The following is a 19,075-nucleotide window of genomic DNA, read 5'->3' as shown; positions in this document are numbered from 1 at the left end:
AATAAATTCGGATTAGGTTTTTTTTCGCCAAACCATATACCAACCAATAAAACATTTTCAATTTTGTAACGTAAATAATAAGGCAATTCCAATATTATTAAAACAAAACCCCAAATACTGAATTTTGAAGATTTAAAAATTTTTATACCGTCCGTATACCACTGAAAAGATAAATTATTTTTGTTTGACAGAATTTGATTATCCTGGCTCAGCTCTTTATATATATTTCCGTCATAAACGTCTTTATATTGGCCATTTGGTACCGAACGGTTAGATTTATTTAGGCTATTATAGAAATTGTCGCGTTCGTACAAATTTTGTAGTTGTGAAATAATTGGAATTTCTATGAAATAATTGTCAGGTACACCGTCATTACATGTGCAATATTGATTCGCATTCAGAGCTTCGTCAAATTCTATCGATTCGTCATTATCTACATCATTATCATCAGTGTTAATTAGCGGTGCTTGACATTTTACGCAATAATGATGCTTTTTAAATTCAGTGAAACCTTCTCTAAAATATTTTTCGAATTGGTAGTAGGAACTCGGGCAATTGTGTGGTTTAATACAACATAGTGCAACTAATTTTAATATATCTAAAACGCAAACCTTACTCAAGTGATGTCGCAATTTAATAGAGGCTAAACAAATAACGAACGCAATTAGAGTGATCGATGATCCAGGGAATAATTTATCTTGATGACAAGCTTGTTAGTTAGGTTCCTGCTTATGCTCCTCGTCACTTTTTGTACTATTGCTTTCATCGTCACTAAATTCATTATCTTGATTATCGTCACTTTCGTAATTTTCTATTGAAAAATTGTAACTTCTGAATATTAGCTTTGAAACGTTTTAATTTAAAAACGACATAGAAATATGCATATAAAAGTGTACTTTACCGTAATTAAATTTGGTATCTGTTTTTATCGTTTCATCCTCATCAATTTCCATTTCAGAATAGCAGCCATTTACATTTCCAACAAAACAATTTTCGTGTTCAGAATCACAATTACGCTTTACCTTAATAATAACATATTTATTTTTTTAAATACCTTTGTTTGAATAAATAAATTATCTACTTACATTACACGACAATGTTCGTTCACCTTCTAGAGTTCCCTCATTGTAATCACTTTTTATAAACTTCTCTAAACGATATTGCATTATCTGAGAGTATTTTTTTAAATCACTTGGTAAACTTTTCTTCATTTTTACGAATAGAATATTGAATACTATTATTTGTAAATAGCGAACTAACCACAATATGTAAAATTCGATCTTATCGTTCTAACTTCTATTGACGCTGAAAGATCTGATTTCAATTATTATCGAAATTAGCTAACGTCAAATCATATTAGTTGAAAGAAGGATATGTAATCAATAGACTATTTATATAACCTTCATTAACTATGGTAGTGTACGCATTAGTGTTATGGACGGATTATAATACTACAAGTGTAGTTAGCACCGAACAATTGTTGCCAGAAAAAGAAGAGGGCGAGAATACTATGGTGCGATATGATAACGGGATTTCATAAGCAGCTAAAATCGTCAGAAAAAGCGGTACATATTTTAGTAATTTAAATTAAAACATTTTTTATTGCAGAAAATGTATTGAAAATTCCATTCTAATTTAGCCGACGAAACATATTTGTATATGTTGCCGGTAACCACTGACGGAGAAGTGCTGACGAAAGGTAAAAATTACGATAAACAGCTAGCTGTTTCGGAGAAAAATTTCTTGAAGGAAAAAGAAAAATTTGAAAAAAAGAAGCAAGAGTTGAAAAAGAATAAGATTAATAATCGATTATTAAAAACGAAGACCATTTTCGATGAAAGCTCCGAAGAAGAATTGGATACTCAATTCACCGCGTCGAGCGAAATTAACGAGGTAAAATGCGATTTATTGAACGCATGATCTTTTTTTTATTTTTAATTTTTTTTTTGTATTTTTAAGATACCATCTGATCAGACAAAAAAAACAAACAACAACGTATCTGATCGTCCAAAACGCAAAAAAGAAAAGCATCGTGATAGTAACTATGAATGGGATTTACCAAGTGTCACTAAAAAAGTAAGATATTATCACCAATATTCAGCTATAATTATGCTTGTTTTCATTAAGTTGTTGCTTATAAGGGTTCACAGGCTTCTATGAAAAAAGAACGACAAAGAGAGCGAAAGCAAAAGCTTGACCAGGAGAGAGAGCGAGATCAACGGCTAGACCAGGTGCAAGCAAAAGAGCGAGATAAAGACCAAGACGTTGATTTTTGTTATTTCAGTGATGATAACGTAAGTCAGTTCGATTTGGAAAAGGATAGACAAAGTAATTCAGAGCTGGCCAACGAGCGAGAGATTGATAAAGAACTAGAGAGAGAGATTGACCAAAAACGAGAGCGAAAGCGACAGAGAGAGCGAGAGCTAGAGCGAGAGAGAGAGCGAGAATGAAATCGAGACAGAGAGCTGGACCGTCAACGAGGTCAAGAGCTGGACCAGGAGCGAGAGCTAGAACGAGAACGAGCCAGGGAGCTGGACCGACAACAAGATCAAGAGCTTGACCAGGAGCTAGAGGAGGAAGATCGACTGAAAGAATGCCGAAGATATAGAAGAGGAAAAGTACAAATTTGCGAAGACTTTGAGAACATCTGGATAGACAAATCAGAGTTGACTTGTCTATATAGATGGAAAAACAAACCGAAAGAAATGGCACGGCGTCTGTTGAGAATTCTTGTTGGCAACAAAAATTTAAAAAATATGTGCGCTAGGGGAAGATCAACAAAGAATAAACCGATTCCGGAGGATATTGTTGCATGTATTGAATGTGAGTAAAACATTTATTATACTAAAATTTGTACTAATATATTGGTTGATTGCATATAACTAATGACACTTTCGTCTATTCCAGACTATGTTAACAAAAAGTGCCCAGATGGACTTACTCCCGCAGCGTTCACTACAGTCGCGAATTATATGATCGGGTCATTACGCCATCCTAAATTATAATCATGTAAAAATATTTTTTTAATAGATTTATCATAGGGAGTTTTGTCATTCGTAAAAAATGTATTAAATTCCAATCGTTGTTTTATATATCTCTCATATAATTGAAATTGGCTCTCAATAAAATAATAAATAAAAAAATTGCCTATTATTATTTGGATATATTTGCAATATACTATAGAAATATTGCAAATCTATTTAAAACTGCAACTATTGGCAATATGTTACCAATAGTTGCGAAAATCGGGTCATTTTGCAACTATTGGCAAAATATTGTTAGTATACCTCGAGCGCACAATTGCCAATAGGTTTATAACAACAATTGCCAATATGGTTCCAAAATGATTCCAATATATTTGTAATATGTATTGCCAATTTATGCGCAATATATTGGCAATGGTTACTATTTTTACACGGGTATATTCAAGTTTTACTCAAAGTATAAATGTTGTAGTTTTATATGTAAACAAATATAAGTTTAATATGAAATAAAAATTTGTTAAAGTCATCGTTGTATGTCACTGTGTCATTGAGCGATTATTATATAAAATATTGTCAACGAATTGCCAAAGCATTGGCCAGCAATTTTGATATAAACCATTGCCAATGGATTGCCAAAGCATTGGTAGATAATATTCATATGAACTATTGGCAACATATTGCCAACGCATTAGGGAAACATTGTAATAAAAAAATATATAAACTATTACCGATACATTGCCAATAGCATCAAAAATTAAGGCTCACTTAGGAACCATTGGCAACATATTGCTAATCGTAGTCAAGGCAGCTGTTGGCAATTGTATTCCCATAGCTATCGCCAATATATTCCCAATACATCTGCGATACTTTTTGCCAATATATGCGAGATACATTGCCAATACTTTTTATTTTCACGTGGGTTGACAATCCTGTTTCAAACTAAATCTAAATCCCTCAAGAACCCACTCTTACGAATTGTTTATCAAAATGTATAATACCGGGTAAAGAGACATTAAAGTATATTGACCTAATGCAAAAAACTAGAATCAAAACGGATTTGTGGGTGTAGGATTCAAAGTGGGATTGATTGGGATATGAAAAAATTGAATTGGATTGAAATAGATTGCTAATCCAATTTTGAACTAAATCTGAATCCCACAAGAATCTATTCAAACGAATTGCTTCTCAAAATGTACTAGTTCAATAAATTTTCAATGTTATTAGTGGGATTATAAATCGACTTAAAATGGATTGAATTTTGCCGAATCTGAATCAATGTTTCTTTTTTAGCAGGATTGTTTGTCAATCATCTCTATTCCTCCTATATTTTTATTATAATCAATTATACACGATAATTTCATTTTCTTTTCTCCAGTCTTACAATCTCTTTTCCCTGTTTCTAAATAAGTCAAATTCATACACTGAAGTCATCATGTACACTTCTTTTTTATCTTAACATTTTATAACCATCTAGATAATGTTATATGTAAGTTGAACTTTTCCCTTTTCAAGTTTCGAATCCAAGCATGGTAATCCTTTTCTGTTTTTCTTCATCGTACCGAATGAGCCTCTGTCTTTATCGTGCAAAAATTCAGCCAATTTCGGAGAGGAATACCAATTATCAATGTAAAAAGTATGATCTTAGTTGAAATAAGATCTTATCATATGAGCAACAATATTACCTGAAATACCTAAATCGAACTTCTCAAAATCAGTATTTACCTTTGTGTAAATGATGAAGTCCAAGATTATTCCGTGCTCAAAATCAACAAGTTAGAATAATTTTATACCACATGGTGACGTTTCAAAGATAGATATTATTTGAAAGATAGTCGACCTTTCCACAAAATAAAACTTTCATCGGTGCATAATTTTTCAGCTGGATATATAATGGTCACAAACTTTGCTTTCAAATGATCTATAACCGATTTTAATTTTTTTCAATAGATGATCAGAAGTAACATTATTATCTGTGAAATGTAAAAAACGTAAAATTTTGACGATAACGATTGCAAGTCATTGATTTTGAAAATATGGGAGTTGATGATATTGGAAAAGTACTCCAATAAACTTCGAGCTTCCTTTTTCTAACGTCCTATAAGAATAGACAGAGCTAAAAATATCATAAGTTCTTCTTTTTCTATAAATCTTTCCATTTACTCATGTTTACCTGTTCTTGTTTAGAGTTTTGATTTTGAAATCGATTTGTTGCTTCGTATATAATTTTTAGAACTTCATCGAAAAAATTTCAAAATAATGAATAGGTCATTCTCATTTCTGATGACGATATAAATTGTTTTATAGAATGAAAAAAAGAATTTTCGTAAATTATTTCTCAACCGGGAATGTACTCTAATTCATTGGTATCGATTTCAATAATTTCATCAGAATGAGATTCAATTTCTGGTTCTGACTCTTTACTGCTAATTGGCATGTTTAGAGAAATAAGTGATGGATGATCTCGACAAATAAGAGAGTTATTAAATAAAAGTACTTTTACAGTACCAATAAATTATAATAATTGATCGTGTTTGACTAGTATAACAGTAACACAACTATTTTAGGTTCAACTTGTTACTGCAATGAATCAAATTATATAAATCAATGAGCTACTTTAGATGTGAATATAGATTTCAGGATTCTCACCATCTAACGGTGATTTTTGCTACTTTAGATGAATATAGTAAAATACGTTGATATTGTTCAGCCAAACGAAAAAAATTTGTTAGAAAAAAAAAAAGAAACTCAAATGTCGGTTGATGGCGCCCTCGATAATGTTGATCAGATAAAACATATACAATATTAAAAACTCAAAAAAATAATACAATTGAATATATTTTTTTTCATTTTGAAAATCTTAACATTCTAGCCGGGAATCATCTCTAGGCGTGAGAGATCTAACTCATCGACATCTTAACTTAATCTGGCCCTAACTTAGGTAGCTTAGACCACATTTCTATAGAAAAATGTAATTTGTAAATTTTTCATAATTCCGACGCTCTAAAGTGAACATCTATGCAATTGATTGCAAAAATGAATGAGGTAATGACGAGGGAAATAATAATTTTCATTTTGAGACCTTTCCCGCAAAAATTCAACAACAAATCATCAAAATAATAGCTATTCAATAGGTAATCAGAAAATTGGAATTTTTCCGTATTTCCCGGTAAGTAATCGTAAAAGTAAAATTAACACTGATATCAAAGACAATTAGAGCAATTAATGCTGTTTTCCCTTTTTCGCTACTAATTTCCCTTGAAAATGAGGGAGGCCAACTTCGCAGATCTTCACTCGGGTGAAAACGTCCACCAAGGCTAGAGTTACTTTCTTGCAGTATATAGTATCAAAATGTCCTATATTTCCACATGATGTATGTTATAATAGTTATTAGTAAATGGAATCTTTAAAATATATAGCAGCGGCCAGAATGAAATATTTTTAACTTAAACAAAATAAATATATTTATATCTTATACAATGAGGTTAAATTAGTTTTATAAAAAGTATTGTCAAGTAATAAATGAAAATTGACTTATGAGCCTTTATCTGAAGAAACAATAACATTGAAGTACTTGATTATGCCAAATGATCTTTGTATTTATTTTATAGTACATAGCCTTATTCCATTTGAAATCGAGTACAACGTACATTTGAAACGCTAGTTCCAGCCACAGTAATTTTAGAAAAGTTAATCCTATTTTTACACCTGCTATCTAAATTTTATCATACGTTATTAAAATGTCGGTATTAAAACATTATTTTTATTGTATAATACTAACTGATCTCTCCATTGTCCGTTTTCATAGCATTATTAGCTATTATCAATCATGAACAAATAGAAATGAAGATATCACATATTGGTAACGCATCATGCAGCTTGTAAATCTAAACGTGTATATCCATCAAAATTATTTGTAAGTAACATATCAATACAAATCTAACAATGTTTCGATGGCGCTTTCTTTGTACAAATATTTTTGTACTGCAGTCTTTACAATAACTTTTTTTTGTGTTTTATTGAATTCTATGAGTAAGGATTCGAAAGCTGAAAAAATGCAAAAACTAAAAGATAGTTTTTGATCGACGTCGAAATGAATTATGCCAATTTTACTATAACAAACGTAATCGGTAATTATCAAGAACTTTTTACAAGATGCAAATAAATGAATTACATATTTTATCTAAGACTTTAGATGAAGAAAAGTCTTTGCTATGAAAAAAAATCAATGCCATAAAATCATTTATTATTTTTCGTAATATATTGTAAAGTAAAATGATTTTTTTCTTGATATGGTATATCAATATGATGGCCACCAATAATACATTTATTACCGTTAATTAACGAAGAGCTTGTATTTCTTATGTGTTCTAATTAATTAATGGTTTATACACTTCCATTTTTCATGTAGCACATTCTTCAGAGAATTATATCAGTATCCCATTTCATAACAATTGATAAATTATCAAACGCCAAAAAAACAAATATTACATATATAGAACAAATAATAGTAGAATCAATTAAAAATTAAGAATGTTATGGAAAATGTAATTATTATAAGAAATACTCTACCGACAGAAAATAATTACTTATCTATATTAATTTATTTGTCAATATAATAAAGCGTGTCATTTTTAATTCGTAATTATATCTTCGCCAACACATTCTCAATTCTAACATGATTTGATGGTAACATAGAAATGTGCCTCTGATATTTTTCTCCATATTAATTAAAATTACGTTTCAAACAATATACACATGATACATTCAATTCTGTAATCTTATAACATTATAATGTCATTAATTCTGTACGTTTTTTCTATTCAATATTGTAAAATACCATGTAAAGAATATTATGGTGACTATTTCCTTTATTCTTTTTTTATTAAAAAAGTCATGAATAACTTTTGAAAATCAAATACGCATTCCATCTCAGTAATTATTTAATCGAATGTATGAACACAGATCATAGCTATAAATAACACGTAAAATATATAAATACATCATAATTTAGAAAACTAAGATGTATCGTGAAAATAAGATGACTTTACACAAATATTAATAGTGTTCCAAATTTATTGAGTAAGGCACACTTTAAATTCCTTCAACTAAATTTCTAATCTGTTGAACTAAGATTCACCATTCAGTGATCGAGTAAGCTTTCTCGATTTTAATGAAACTAAAGCAAGCGCAATTTTTTATTAACCATGAAGAATCTGACTGCACACAAATAATTCAATAAAAAATAGATCCGTCGTACTTTGGTAGTGACAGCCTATTCGTAACAAATTTTGTTTGTTATTGGAATGTGAATTTCAGAATAAGGAATTTAAAAAGTAATATTACTGAATCATATAGATTTTACCAAATAATTGTTATTAATAAGTTGTCTTTTATGATATCATCACACTAATCAGTAATTCTGAGATTTTCTACGCAATCAGTCTGTTTATAATAGCATTTTAAACGATTTAGATTATGATACTAATCATAATAACGCTAAAAATGATAGTAATAATCTCTGTATAGTCAATAAGTATTAGAGTTATTTTGTTAACTTTAATTCTAGAGAAAATGTAGTAGTGAATCATTTGTTTTGCATAGAATAGAAGTTCCATTTCATAGATATCGCAGAGTTAATAAAATCATTAGTAAAACCTCGAATATCTATAACTTCGTTTTTTGCATTTTAAAATTAATTTACTATAATTAAAAGTTAATTACAAAAACAGGTTCGTTTAATTTTTATACAAATAATTCTCTAGCTAAATATCTATGCATAGTAAACAGGTATGCTTTACAACTGAACATACTGTGATCCCGAGTACCAGAGCTTTATGGCAGCAAAATCACTAGAGGTTATATTACATTTAAAACTAGTATAAAATACGTTTGTCAAACTTTCCTTTTGCGCAATTTAGCTTGGGCTTCTTTTAAAAGAAGGTCAAAAGTATTTTCTTCCTCTGGTTTATAAATTGCTCCTCTATTTTCGTCCATCGATTCAACTGCTGCCCCATCTACAACAAAGATTGTCAAATTATTGATAAGTTTTATAAGTAAATATGTTACAAATAAAAACTTACCAAGGTCTGCGTATTTTACTTTACAGAAAGCACGCCGACCTCCAAAACACAAATCGTATCGAGGTAAAGTGGGATCGTCATTGCCATGTTCGACAGCTTTATAGGCGTCATTTTTATAAGCAAATGTAACAAAGCCATAATTATGTCTGAAAAAAATGGAAAATTTATGAATAACAAGCAAAGTAGATTGATGATGGATGCACGGTCATCTGCTTTGTAGTTACTACATATTCGAGGGTCATTCAAAAAGCTTACCCATGTTCCCTGAAATGTATACTGATATCCACTACGGGTCCGAAAATGTCGAATCTTCGTCGTAACTCTGCTTTAGTTATTCCGTCTTTGAGACGACCAACGTATATCACTCTGCGTTCTTCGACTTGTCGCTGCTTTTCTCTAACAAACCATTCGTCGTAGGGTTTTCTGCAATAAAAATAACAAATCAAGTGATTAGAAGTAGTTGCTGTGCAAAGAAAACTTTGATATGCGTCCCGGCTACGAATTGGTCACCAAACAGCAATAGCATCAGAATAATGCTGGAAATAGTTTGCTTGAATTTCAGAGAATAAAGGCAATAGTTTATTGGGTATTGGGTTCATTGCTGCTGATCTGTGAGGGACTTTGGAGAATCAACTGAAATGACGCAAAAAGTAGGGAGAGAACATAGAGCCCAGTGTGTCAGTAGAGAATGTCTTGTTTTACCTCTTGTAACCAGTATATCCACGATTATTAGCAGGAGAATGGCCTCCGTATCCATCGGAATGAGAATCTGGATATCCTCTTCCTCGCCTTGTCGACGACAAAATACGCCCGTAATTGGAACGAGAAGGGGACCTACAACCGTCAGTTCATAACGTCAGATCAGATAGTAAAGCGTCTGCATCTGCGTGTTTTTGGACAACTCTCCGAATAACAACAAAATTGTATTGGCTCGAACGAGCTCAATTCAGTTCGCTAAGACCAAGCAGTAGAAAGTAGAAATGCGTTCTGCTTCGGGGAGAGAGGAAGACCAGCGGGCAAATGTTACGGGTTGAGTCGGCGCGAGTCGGAGCAGACGGTAGCTCTCGAAGAGGACCCAGAGTAGATAATTAGTCTAGGTAGTTGTGCTGAGCAGCGGATCGTTACCTGGAGCAGCTGGAGTAACGAGAGGACCTGGATCTGCAGCTGGAGCGCGAAGAAGATCTGTAGCGTGGTGAACAGCTAGACCTGGATTTGGATTTGGATCCGAGTCTAGGCCTGGAGCGAGAGCGGCAGCTAGAACGGGAACTAGACGACCAGCTGCTACTGGAGCTCACGGAGCTCCGCCGGTGGCTGATGCGTCTTCGTCTGGCGTAGGGTCTACCTCTTCTAGAGTCGGTGCTTCTGCTCCTACTGCTGCTCCTGCTTCGTGCACGCGACTGACGACCCCGTCCTCGGCTACAACCACGGCTGTGGCTGCGACTGCGACTGCGGCTGCGACTGCAACTGCGACTGTGACTGCGACTGAGACTGTGACTGCGACGGCGACTGCAACTGCGATTACGACTACGACTGCGACTGCAACTGCGACTGCGAATGCGACTGCGACTGTGACTGTGACTGCGACTGCGACTGCGACTGCGACTGCGACTGCGACTGCGACTGCGACTGCGACTGTGACTGCGACTGCAACTGCGACTGCGACCGCGGTTACGGTTACGGCTACAGCTACGACTTCGGCTACAGCTACGGCTACGGCTTCGGCTTCGGCTTCGGCTTCGGCTTCGGCTTCGGCTTCGGCTTCGGCTTCGGCTTCGGCTTCGGCTTCGGCTTCGGCTTCGGCTACGGCTGCGGTTACGGTTACGGCTACGGCTACGGCTGCGGCTACGGCTACGGCTGCGACTGCGGCTGCGGCTGCGGCTGCGGTGTCGAACGTCCCGTCGAGCAGAGATTTGGTTACGGCTGCGGCTATCCGCCGAGGAGCTGGAGGAAGCGCGGCCTTGAGCACGTCTGTAGTTGCGGCTCTTACATGACTGTCGGGCAGTTTCGAGGCTACAAATGGTTGTGAAAGGATCAGAAAATGTAGCTTGAGGCTCATATCTGAAGGGACAAACAGTGAACACCTACCTCGGTGGCAATCGCTCGCCGACGACCTTTGCTTGTGATTGTGGCTTGTCGCCCTGGAGCACTGAGCCGGTAACCGAATTGCAAGCCTCTCCGGTGTAGAGCCCGAAGACGGATTGGGCGGTCTGGGTGGTTTTGTCCTCGGTCGGTGCCTTAGGTCTGAGTTTCTCTTCTTCAAGTTCGCTTTTGGGCTTGAGCACCGATACGATTTCCCTGTCGCAGCACATGGCCTCGGTGCTGCTGGACGCGTGATGTACGTAGACCAGCGCCATCGGCTGCACCGGTGAGCTCGTACGACTGCCGTCACTACGGTTTTGCTCGAAGCGCCTGCTGCGGTACTCAGCCAGATTGAGCTTTCTGCGAACTGGCTGCTGCTGTTGCTTTTCCTGATCGTCCTTCTCCATTTCTGCTGTCACCTCGTCCTCGTGTTTGGTCTCGCTCGTCTGTACTATGATATTCTGCACCTGGCCGTTGGAACTGTTGGTCGTAGTGACGATTGACTCCACGAAGTTATTATCAACGAACTTCTGTTGCGGCTGCTGCTTCTTGAGCACCGATACCATATGCGGCTTACTGGTGAGGCCCTTTTTCTGCTGCTGAAGGATGCTCATTGCTAGGGCCGAGTGGATCTTGCTCTCGTGTCCCAAAGCCGTCGACGTTCTTTGTGCGACTGCCTGAGCTTTAGACACCATCGCCTTTGGCGTCTGCTCCTTATCAACGGAATTTACTTCAACTAATTCCAACCCACTGTCTTTTTTCGAGCCAGCATTCAACCACAGCTTCGCGGCTGCGATCCTGCCGCTGCTTGGCGTTGCGAAGGCTATAGCGAGTAGTCATTTTTTAATTTTACTTGCTCACATTTATCCTGGTGCTCTTTAAATATACTTACGATTGCCGTTACTGTCACTACTACTGCTGTTCATTATTAAGCTTAAATTGCCGCAGTAATCGTGATCCATCTGGACAGAGCCGTCGAGTCTTGCACTTGAATTACCGTTTCCACTTGCTACCTGAAATAGATATTTACATATTATGCAAGTTCCTCAAAACATTTTTCAGTTCCTAAATCGAGCTTATATTTCTGCAGGCTGTAATGCAATACATACCAACTTGAGTAATTTATTTCGGGAAAGAGTCGCAGCTGCTTCTTGCATTCTCGTTCCATTACCTTTTAAAACAGTCTTTTTATTAGGCATAGCAGGTATCACTGATATTGTTCTCTTGCATCCAGAAGCCTGGTAAAACACGTATCCAACAACGAGTATAAGAATTTTGAGATTGACAAATAAGTTTCTGTCTACATTGAACTTGAAATTACCTTTATTCTATCAATAACTTCCTTAGGTAGGGACTCTCGCATGCCTTGTTGCGGTTTAGAATCTTGGTTATTAACCGAGTTTTTCATCAAAGTATTTTCATTAGATTTTGCTAAATTCTTCTTTAAAGGGATTTTTGGCATTTGCGATATTTCAGGCATTCGGGGAGTGATTGACCTTGCCTCGGTGGCTTCAAATTGCTCCAAAAGACTTTTAACATCGCCAGCTTCTAATACTAGAGATAATAATCAAATTGTTTAATTTCAAGAGAATGATATTGCAAATGTAGAAATTATAAGTGAAGAATCAAGTAACCTGGAATTTTCTTTGAACTTCTATTGGAATTACTTGTTTCTTCGATAAATATTTTAGATTGTATTTCAATTTTTGATTTTTCCGAAACTTTTATGTTTACTTTGGAAATATTTCTACTTTTTTTATTTTTGCTTTTTGGTACATCTTTCTTACAGCTTTTTAGATTTTTCCTTTTACTGCTTTTTGAAAATTCTGCACTAATCATTGGTACAGGAGAGACTAAAGGCGTTTCATCTTCCATGTCAAGAGATTCCTCCTTAATAACTATATCGTCAAGTGATTTTTCTTTGACAACAGTTACTTGATTTCCTGTTTAACAAGTGAAAGAAAATACACGCTTACAATTTGAAAAAATTCAATATTTTTCTACTTATTAAAGATTGTAAAATGATTATTACTCTCAACATAAAAATTATTAGATGACTTAATACCTAGTAATTTTATCCCAAATTTGAAAATTTATGAAAATTTATAAATTAAATATTATACACTATAGAATATAAATAATGAAAATAATAGCAATAAGTTTAAGAGCATTTTGAAAATAATATAGATAAGAATCAATATTTTAGTTGGTCTAATTATTTTTTTCAAACTTTTGGTTTGTAATAATTGTTCAAATCAGAACAGTTTCATTAGTTGATAATAAAAGTGGAATCAATTTATTAAACTTGACATGAAATGAACACAAAGATTCAAGGTAGAAAACTTGCTTCATTCTCCTCTTAAGAAAAAAATAATAATGTTTTTAGGCAAAATGACAATAGCAAATCTGATTTAAAAAATTGAGACAACCAAATTTACAAATTAAAAATTAAAAATGATTAGATTAATTAAATTGGAAATAAAATACTTAAAAAGAATCTCTTTAGCATTCAAACAAACCTAAGCTTTTGTAATTGCATTCTTTTGATGGAGAAGTTGTATGTTGTATTCTGACATGTGTAAAGTCACTACTATGGTTTACATCCTCGACCAAATCTAGTCCTACAACATCTATGTAAAGGAGGAAAGGTTATTAATAAATATAAATGGTTTTAATCAGTATTATTTTAAAAATCTAACTAGTTTTTAGGTATTATTATAAGAATTAAAAAGTACTCTTATGTAAAGCAACTGAACAAGTTGATTATATAGACATTACAATTAGAGACACTTGTATTTTATTTGTTAGGCACAACTTACCTATTTCTTTTTCGCTTTGATCAGACTCAGAAGAATGGTTAATTCTATCAGCATTAAGTTCACACTTGATAGGATTGACCAGTATAGTATTAAAATTTTTTAATGACTCTTCGCTACTTTGTGGACTATCTGAAACATCATCTGGAGTATTTATTGTATCATTAAGAGAATCATCAACTATGTTCATATCAAATCCCATATCTAAATTAACCATGTCAATATCTTCTTCTAGTTCGGTGGACTAAAACAATTTTTGAATAGATTATTAAATTTACTTTCTCATCAAGTGACGTATCTCATATTAAATTATTATAAAATAGAAAAATAAATAATGTAATACGTGTAGAAATCCAACATGCTCTTGCCAATCAGTGAGTACTTTTGCAAAGTCCTCTTTGATATTATCAAACTTTGGAATGACTCCTGCCACTCCAGAAACTGGTAGTATAGCAAGATCTCCATTGAGTCTATATGATATAGATAATATTATTTTATTAGTAGTTAAGTTATTTTGAATAAATTCAGTGAAATTTAAAACAAAATTATAACTGTTATAATAACAGCTATAGTTATAATTACTTACTCTTGTTCCATTTCCCACTGATCATCATTGGAATCAAAATCTAAGTTTTCTATATAACCAAAATCATTATCTACCATGCGCACTAATGTATTTTGAGACTCTTCCAACAAATTATGCTAACAATAATAATTCGTAATTTAATATAATTAATCATTAGTAAATTAGAAAGAAAAGTAGATATATAGCTCAATAAAATAACATTATAAATACCTGATGATCCAAAGATAAAGAAAAGTCTGAAAAATGTTCTTCATCATGAAAATTGAGAAAACTAGCTTCCATGACACAATTTCAAATAATAAATTCCAATACTTGATCCAGTTTTCTAAAAGTAATGATTAATTTCTTTTTAATCTTATATTTTTAATTGGTTCTTGATACATTTAAATAAAGCTAACATACAGTTGTAAAAATACATTTTGTAATACATATGAATTATTAATATTGTAATCCATGTGAATTATTAAAAGATACAATGATTAAAGCCTTGGTTACATTGGACCGTTATCTTGGTCTCATATTGACTTTCAACATTCAATAACTTTGTTAAAAAAGCTTTTATTAAAACACAAATTATAACAACAGGCAGAGATAAATTTTCTATGTTTTATGATTATAATCACAGATCAATTCAACTTCTTTGTGAAATATAATCTGTATTAAAAAGTTTATGTGGTACTAAGATACCAATGTTGATATTTTAATTAAGAAGTAAATTAAAACGTGAAATTAAAAAATATTATAGAAAGTTATAAAAAATTTTAAAGATTTAGATGAACAAGAAACAGCTTCAAGTAAAAATTAAAAATTTAAAACATATGTAATAGAAATATTGTACATTTTACTTGCATATGAACATACTGGTAGAAATTTTTAATCAATTAATAACAAACCACTTAGAATTAAATATAAAATATCATTGACAAACAACGACGTACGAGAACAAATTTTGACGATGAATAATTGACAATAGCAGTGGAAAAAGAATTGCGGGAAAAATCTAATGAACAATATGGAAGAGCCGGTAAAGATGCAAAGGCTTTGTTAAGGTGTATTTGAACAAATTATATGATCTGTTTATTACATAAAGCAACGCGAACACAGCAGCTACGAAAAACGGAAGACTGGAGGTCATGAAGAGGAACAAAGTAAGCTGACAAGCATCGAGTGTTAAAAAATAGTATGTAGGTAAATAATAAGTAATCTTTAATAGCGAAGATGGGCAAAGAATACAAAAAAAGATGAAATAGTAAAATAAGCAAGAAAAATACAGATGCGGCGTGAGCAAAGGAGACTATTAAGTAGAGCGGAGATAGCCTGAAAATGCATAAAAACGTGGTAATTAGAAGCGCACGCTTGAACCATGTGGTCGGAGTTGGAGGTTATGTCAGCCGGAGGCACACGCTACACAGCCTGCACACGAGTATATATCACAGATACGTCGAAAATCGGGGGAGCCAAGTGCCGACTCTTCTCGCATATGTGTATATACGTGTATACTTATATACCTGCGTAATGTGTGGCAGCCGGAACAAAATAGTTAATAACCGAAACTCACTAAGCAGCACACTGTGATTGTAACTTATTTTCACGTTTGTCGCGTGTTAATATTTCTAGCGAACCACGCACACTTGACCGCACTCTGAACAGCCCCAAAGACTGAACTGAACTGAGACTAACTGAAAGAAGCAAGAATTATACATATAGGTATAATAGTAACTACCGAGAGAGCACGGCACCCACGGTTCTTACACGCAAGCGTATAGCCATTCACACACACACACGCCCACACCAGTAGTACACAGACGCGCTCGGAACTATTGGACTTGGAAACGCGAAGACTGAGTTACTGTTTACTGTATGCGGATTCTCAGTATTGCTGTATTTTAAACATACAAAATATACCTATAGTACATACAACACGTAGACGTGTGTCTATGCGATATGCATACCTATGAACTAATACAGGTATCGTTATTTATAATTTTTATCGGCATACGTCAAGTTTGTAAACAAAAATAATGAGACAATTGCGAAGACAAATGACAGTGCTGTTCGGAAGCACGCGTGTACAAAGAAACTGGTGAGTAGAGGGAAGATTTCTAACTATAAGGACACTTAGTTATTTGTGTCCCTCGGGCGAACCAATCACTATCAGTATAGCATGGGGAGGATGTTTTTAGCTGGATAGTATATAAGATCGAGGTAGTGAGCGAAGCAAACGCTGATAGTGAGGTATTATGACATACGTTACAAAAATATCATATTGTTGCTAACACGTGTTCCACCTGGTATCCCGATATACCAAGCGACAATACGACTGCCTTCGACTACATATAGCTTATCAACAGCTATTCCTTTCAGTACTTCCCTAGCTGTATTAGTTATTATTTATGCGTTCGATTCGCTCGCTGCCTGGGTCTTATACGTGATTGAAAAGTTGACTGCAGCGCCCAATGGTTTTAGATAGTAGCGAAATTTAGAAGCTGCGTAAAACAGAAATTTCTGTTTTACATCCACTATTTTCCCATGCTAAGTAACTGGGTTGCGCTTCCTCGATTTTGTTGCCATCGCGAATACTATTCTTATTACATACATGCATATCCCCCTGCCGTATGCGTGCTTTTGTGGGTTAAGGCACTTAATAGTTATTTATGCGTCAGCAGCGTATCAAGTGCCATTACACCAGAGTAGAAAATGTTTTCAACGCGGGATAATATAAGAGAGCCGAGACAGTGAGCGCCGAAGCTTTTATATCCCGTGATACAAACATTTTCTTCTCCGGTATGAAGGCGCTCGATACGCTTGATGTAAGACAATCAGCGCTGCGTTTTTGTGCAAATCATAAGTAATTTGAATGTAATTCAGTTTTAAGTTATGTTTAGTAAACTTTGATATTTTAGTCTTACTAACAGAACTATGGTAAAAGTTAAAGTAAGTTAAAGTATACTTGGAAAAAATAAGTTTACTGTTTGTTGAAGAACATTGATTATATTCACAACTTTGAATAATATAAAGTAATAAATAACTATAAAATATGCGCCTTGTTTGTCACAAGCAACCTCTTTGGTTATTGAGTGTCAACTGTACGAGAATCCGAACACGGTCTTGTTTAGGCTTAAAAATTTTTTAAACACTGTCGCCGAGCCAAGTACGGTTACGGCCGAGGGTTATGTTTGTATCGCGAGATTATAACAGCTTCGGCGCTCGCTCCACTTGCTGACTCCAGCTCTTCTACTATACCGCGCTACTAGCATATTACCTCGGCCGTGACAGCGCTTGTTCTGCCTATAGTAAATAAATAGTGTGATATGACACATGGCCAGAAAGTTGGATTTTTTCAGCATTCTGGCCAAGTGTCGTGTACTATAATTTTTCTAGCTCCCGATCCGAAAGTACGTCAAATAATTGATATTTTTAAAATTAAGCAAATTAATTTCTTTTTTTGTGGTTTGTCTCAAAGGGCTACAGCCGGAGAGCTTGCATAACGCGTCGACCAGTCAGTCAGCTGATTGATTGATGTTTTCATTGATTCCCGACATTTGTAAAACTGAGGTAAAGTCGAGGTTTTTTAGGTTGAAGCGAGCATAAAAAATAGTAGACCAAAGTAGTTATAAAAGTAGATTATAAATAAAATCAAAATGAGTTTTCATTAAGAACCAACATGTACAGAAAATAATGCAAATAATTTTATGTGAAATTTTTTTTTAACATTTACCCTAATTTTATTTATCACATTTGCAAGCAGTACCCGAATAACACAAAAACGTTTTTCGGAAAACTTCAAAAAGTTTTTGAAACGTACGATAAGTTCACCTATTTTTTAATTTTCAGAGTGTGCTAACATTTGTAAAACGTTTTGAAAACGGTTTTATCAATAAAATTTTTTGCAGCCTGGAAATCCAAAAGTTTGTAAAGCGTTTTCAAAACGTTTTCAAAAAATATATAATTCAGATGTTCGATAAAGCTTGTATTTTTTTTTATCCTCAGAAGGGAAACATTCAAAAAGGCATGATAATGGAAGTGCGAGTAGTGTTGAGTTAATTCGAATACACGTATCATTGACCATCTAGTGTAATTATAGATAGCTTAGATCTTCATCTTAACCTATATGCTCGAAAATCTTGACGTAATTACTACTGAATCATATTTGTGAAAAAGGTATTAACTACTATAAAGATGGTAAGTCGTGTAAATTCCAACAATAGGTCATCTAGCGATAGCTGATAAAAATAAAATAGATTTTTCTATTCAAATTAATAGTTCATTTTAAGCTACTAGATGGCCTCTTACTGGTTTTTATGCAGTCATCCAGCAAACTTATCACTTTTACAATACTTAATACTAATCAGTTTGTACAAGTGTTATTTACTGATTTATAGCTTTAGCTACGCTGATAAACGAAAAATAGAGGTTTTAATCGGTCAAATAAACAATTTTATGAATGTTCAGATCCAACATTTTTCAAACGACCATATCTTCGTTGAAAAAATTATAAAATTAATTTTGAATAGTGCTTTTTGTAGCCCA

At 34.0% G+C, this 19,075-nt stretch overlaps 2 protein-coding genes across 2 annotated transcripts; one reads left to right on the top strand and one right to left on the bottom strand.

Annotated features, from left to right (window-relative positions):
* The first annotated feature begins 1,659 nt into the window (after nt 1-1,659).
* On the top strand, nt 1,660-3,005 carry LOC131665777 (trichohyalin-like). Its single transcript, XM_058937894.1, has 5 exons — nt 1,660-1,893; nt 1,960-2,076; nt 2,151-2,328; nt 2,482-2,823; nt 2,908-3,005. Exons 1-5 carry the CDS (start codon nt 1,660-1,662, stop codon nt 3,003-3,005), a joined length of 969 nt encoding a protein of 322 aa, XP_058793877.1.
* Nucleotides 3,006-6,529: 3,524 nt separating this feature from the next.
* LOC131663925 (serine/arginine repetitive matrix protein 2-like) lies at nt 6,530-16,273 on the bottom strand. The gene is made up of 16 exons (XM_058934711.1): nt 16,054-16,273; nt 14,756-14,870; nt 14,546-14,661; nt 14,303-14,429; nt 13,963-14,203; nt 13,663-13,773; nt 12,778-13,086; nt 12,465-12,697; nt 12,253-12,381; nt 12,036-12,156; nt 11,150-11,966; nt 10,190-11,074; nt 9,767-9,898; nt 9,320-9,487; nt 9,065-9,210; nt 6,530-8,998 (listed from the first exon to the last, which is right to left on the bottom strand). The coding sequence occupies exons 2-16, from the start codon at nt 14,825-14,827 to the stop codon at nt 8,877-8,879; spliced, it is 3,729 nt and encodes a 1,242-aa protein (XP_058790694.1). The 5' UTR covers nt 14,828-14,870; nt 16,054-16,273; the 3' UTR covers nt 6,530-8,876.
* Between the last annotated feature and the right edge of the window lie 2,802 nt (nt 16,274-19,075).

The sequence above is a fragment of the Phymastichus coffea genome, unplaced genomic scaffold (genome assembly GCF_024137745.1).
Source record: "Phymastichus coffea isolate CEN01 unplaced genomic scaffold, Cenicafe_Pcof_1.1 PCOF00003, whole genome shotgun sequence".
NCBI classification, from domain to species: Eukaryota; Metazoa; Arthropoda; class Insecta; order Hymenoptera; family Eulophidae; genus Phymastichus; species Phymastichus coffea.
The sequence above is the reverse complement of the archived record's forward strand: the minus strand, read 5'-3'. Positions and strand labels throughout refer to the sequence as shown.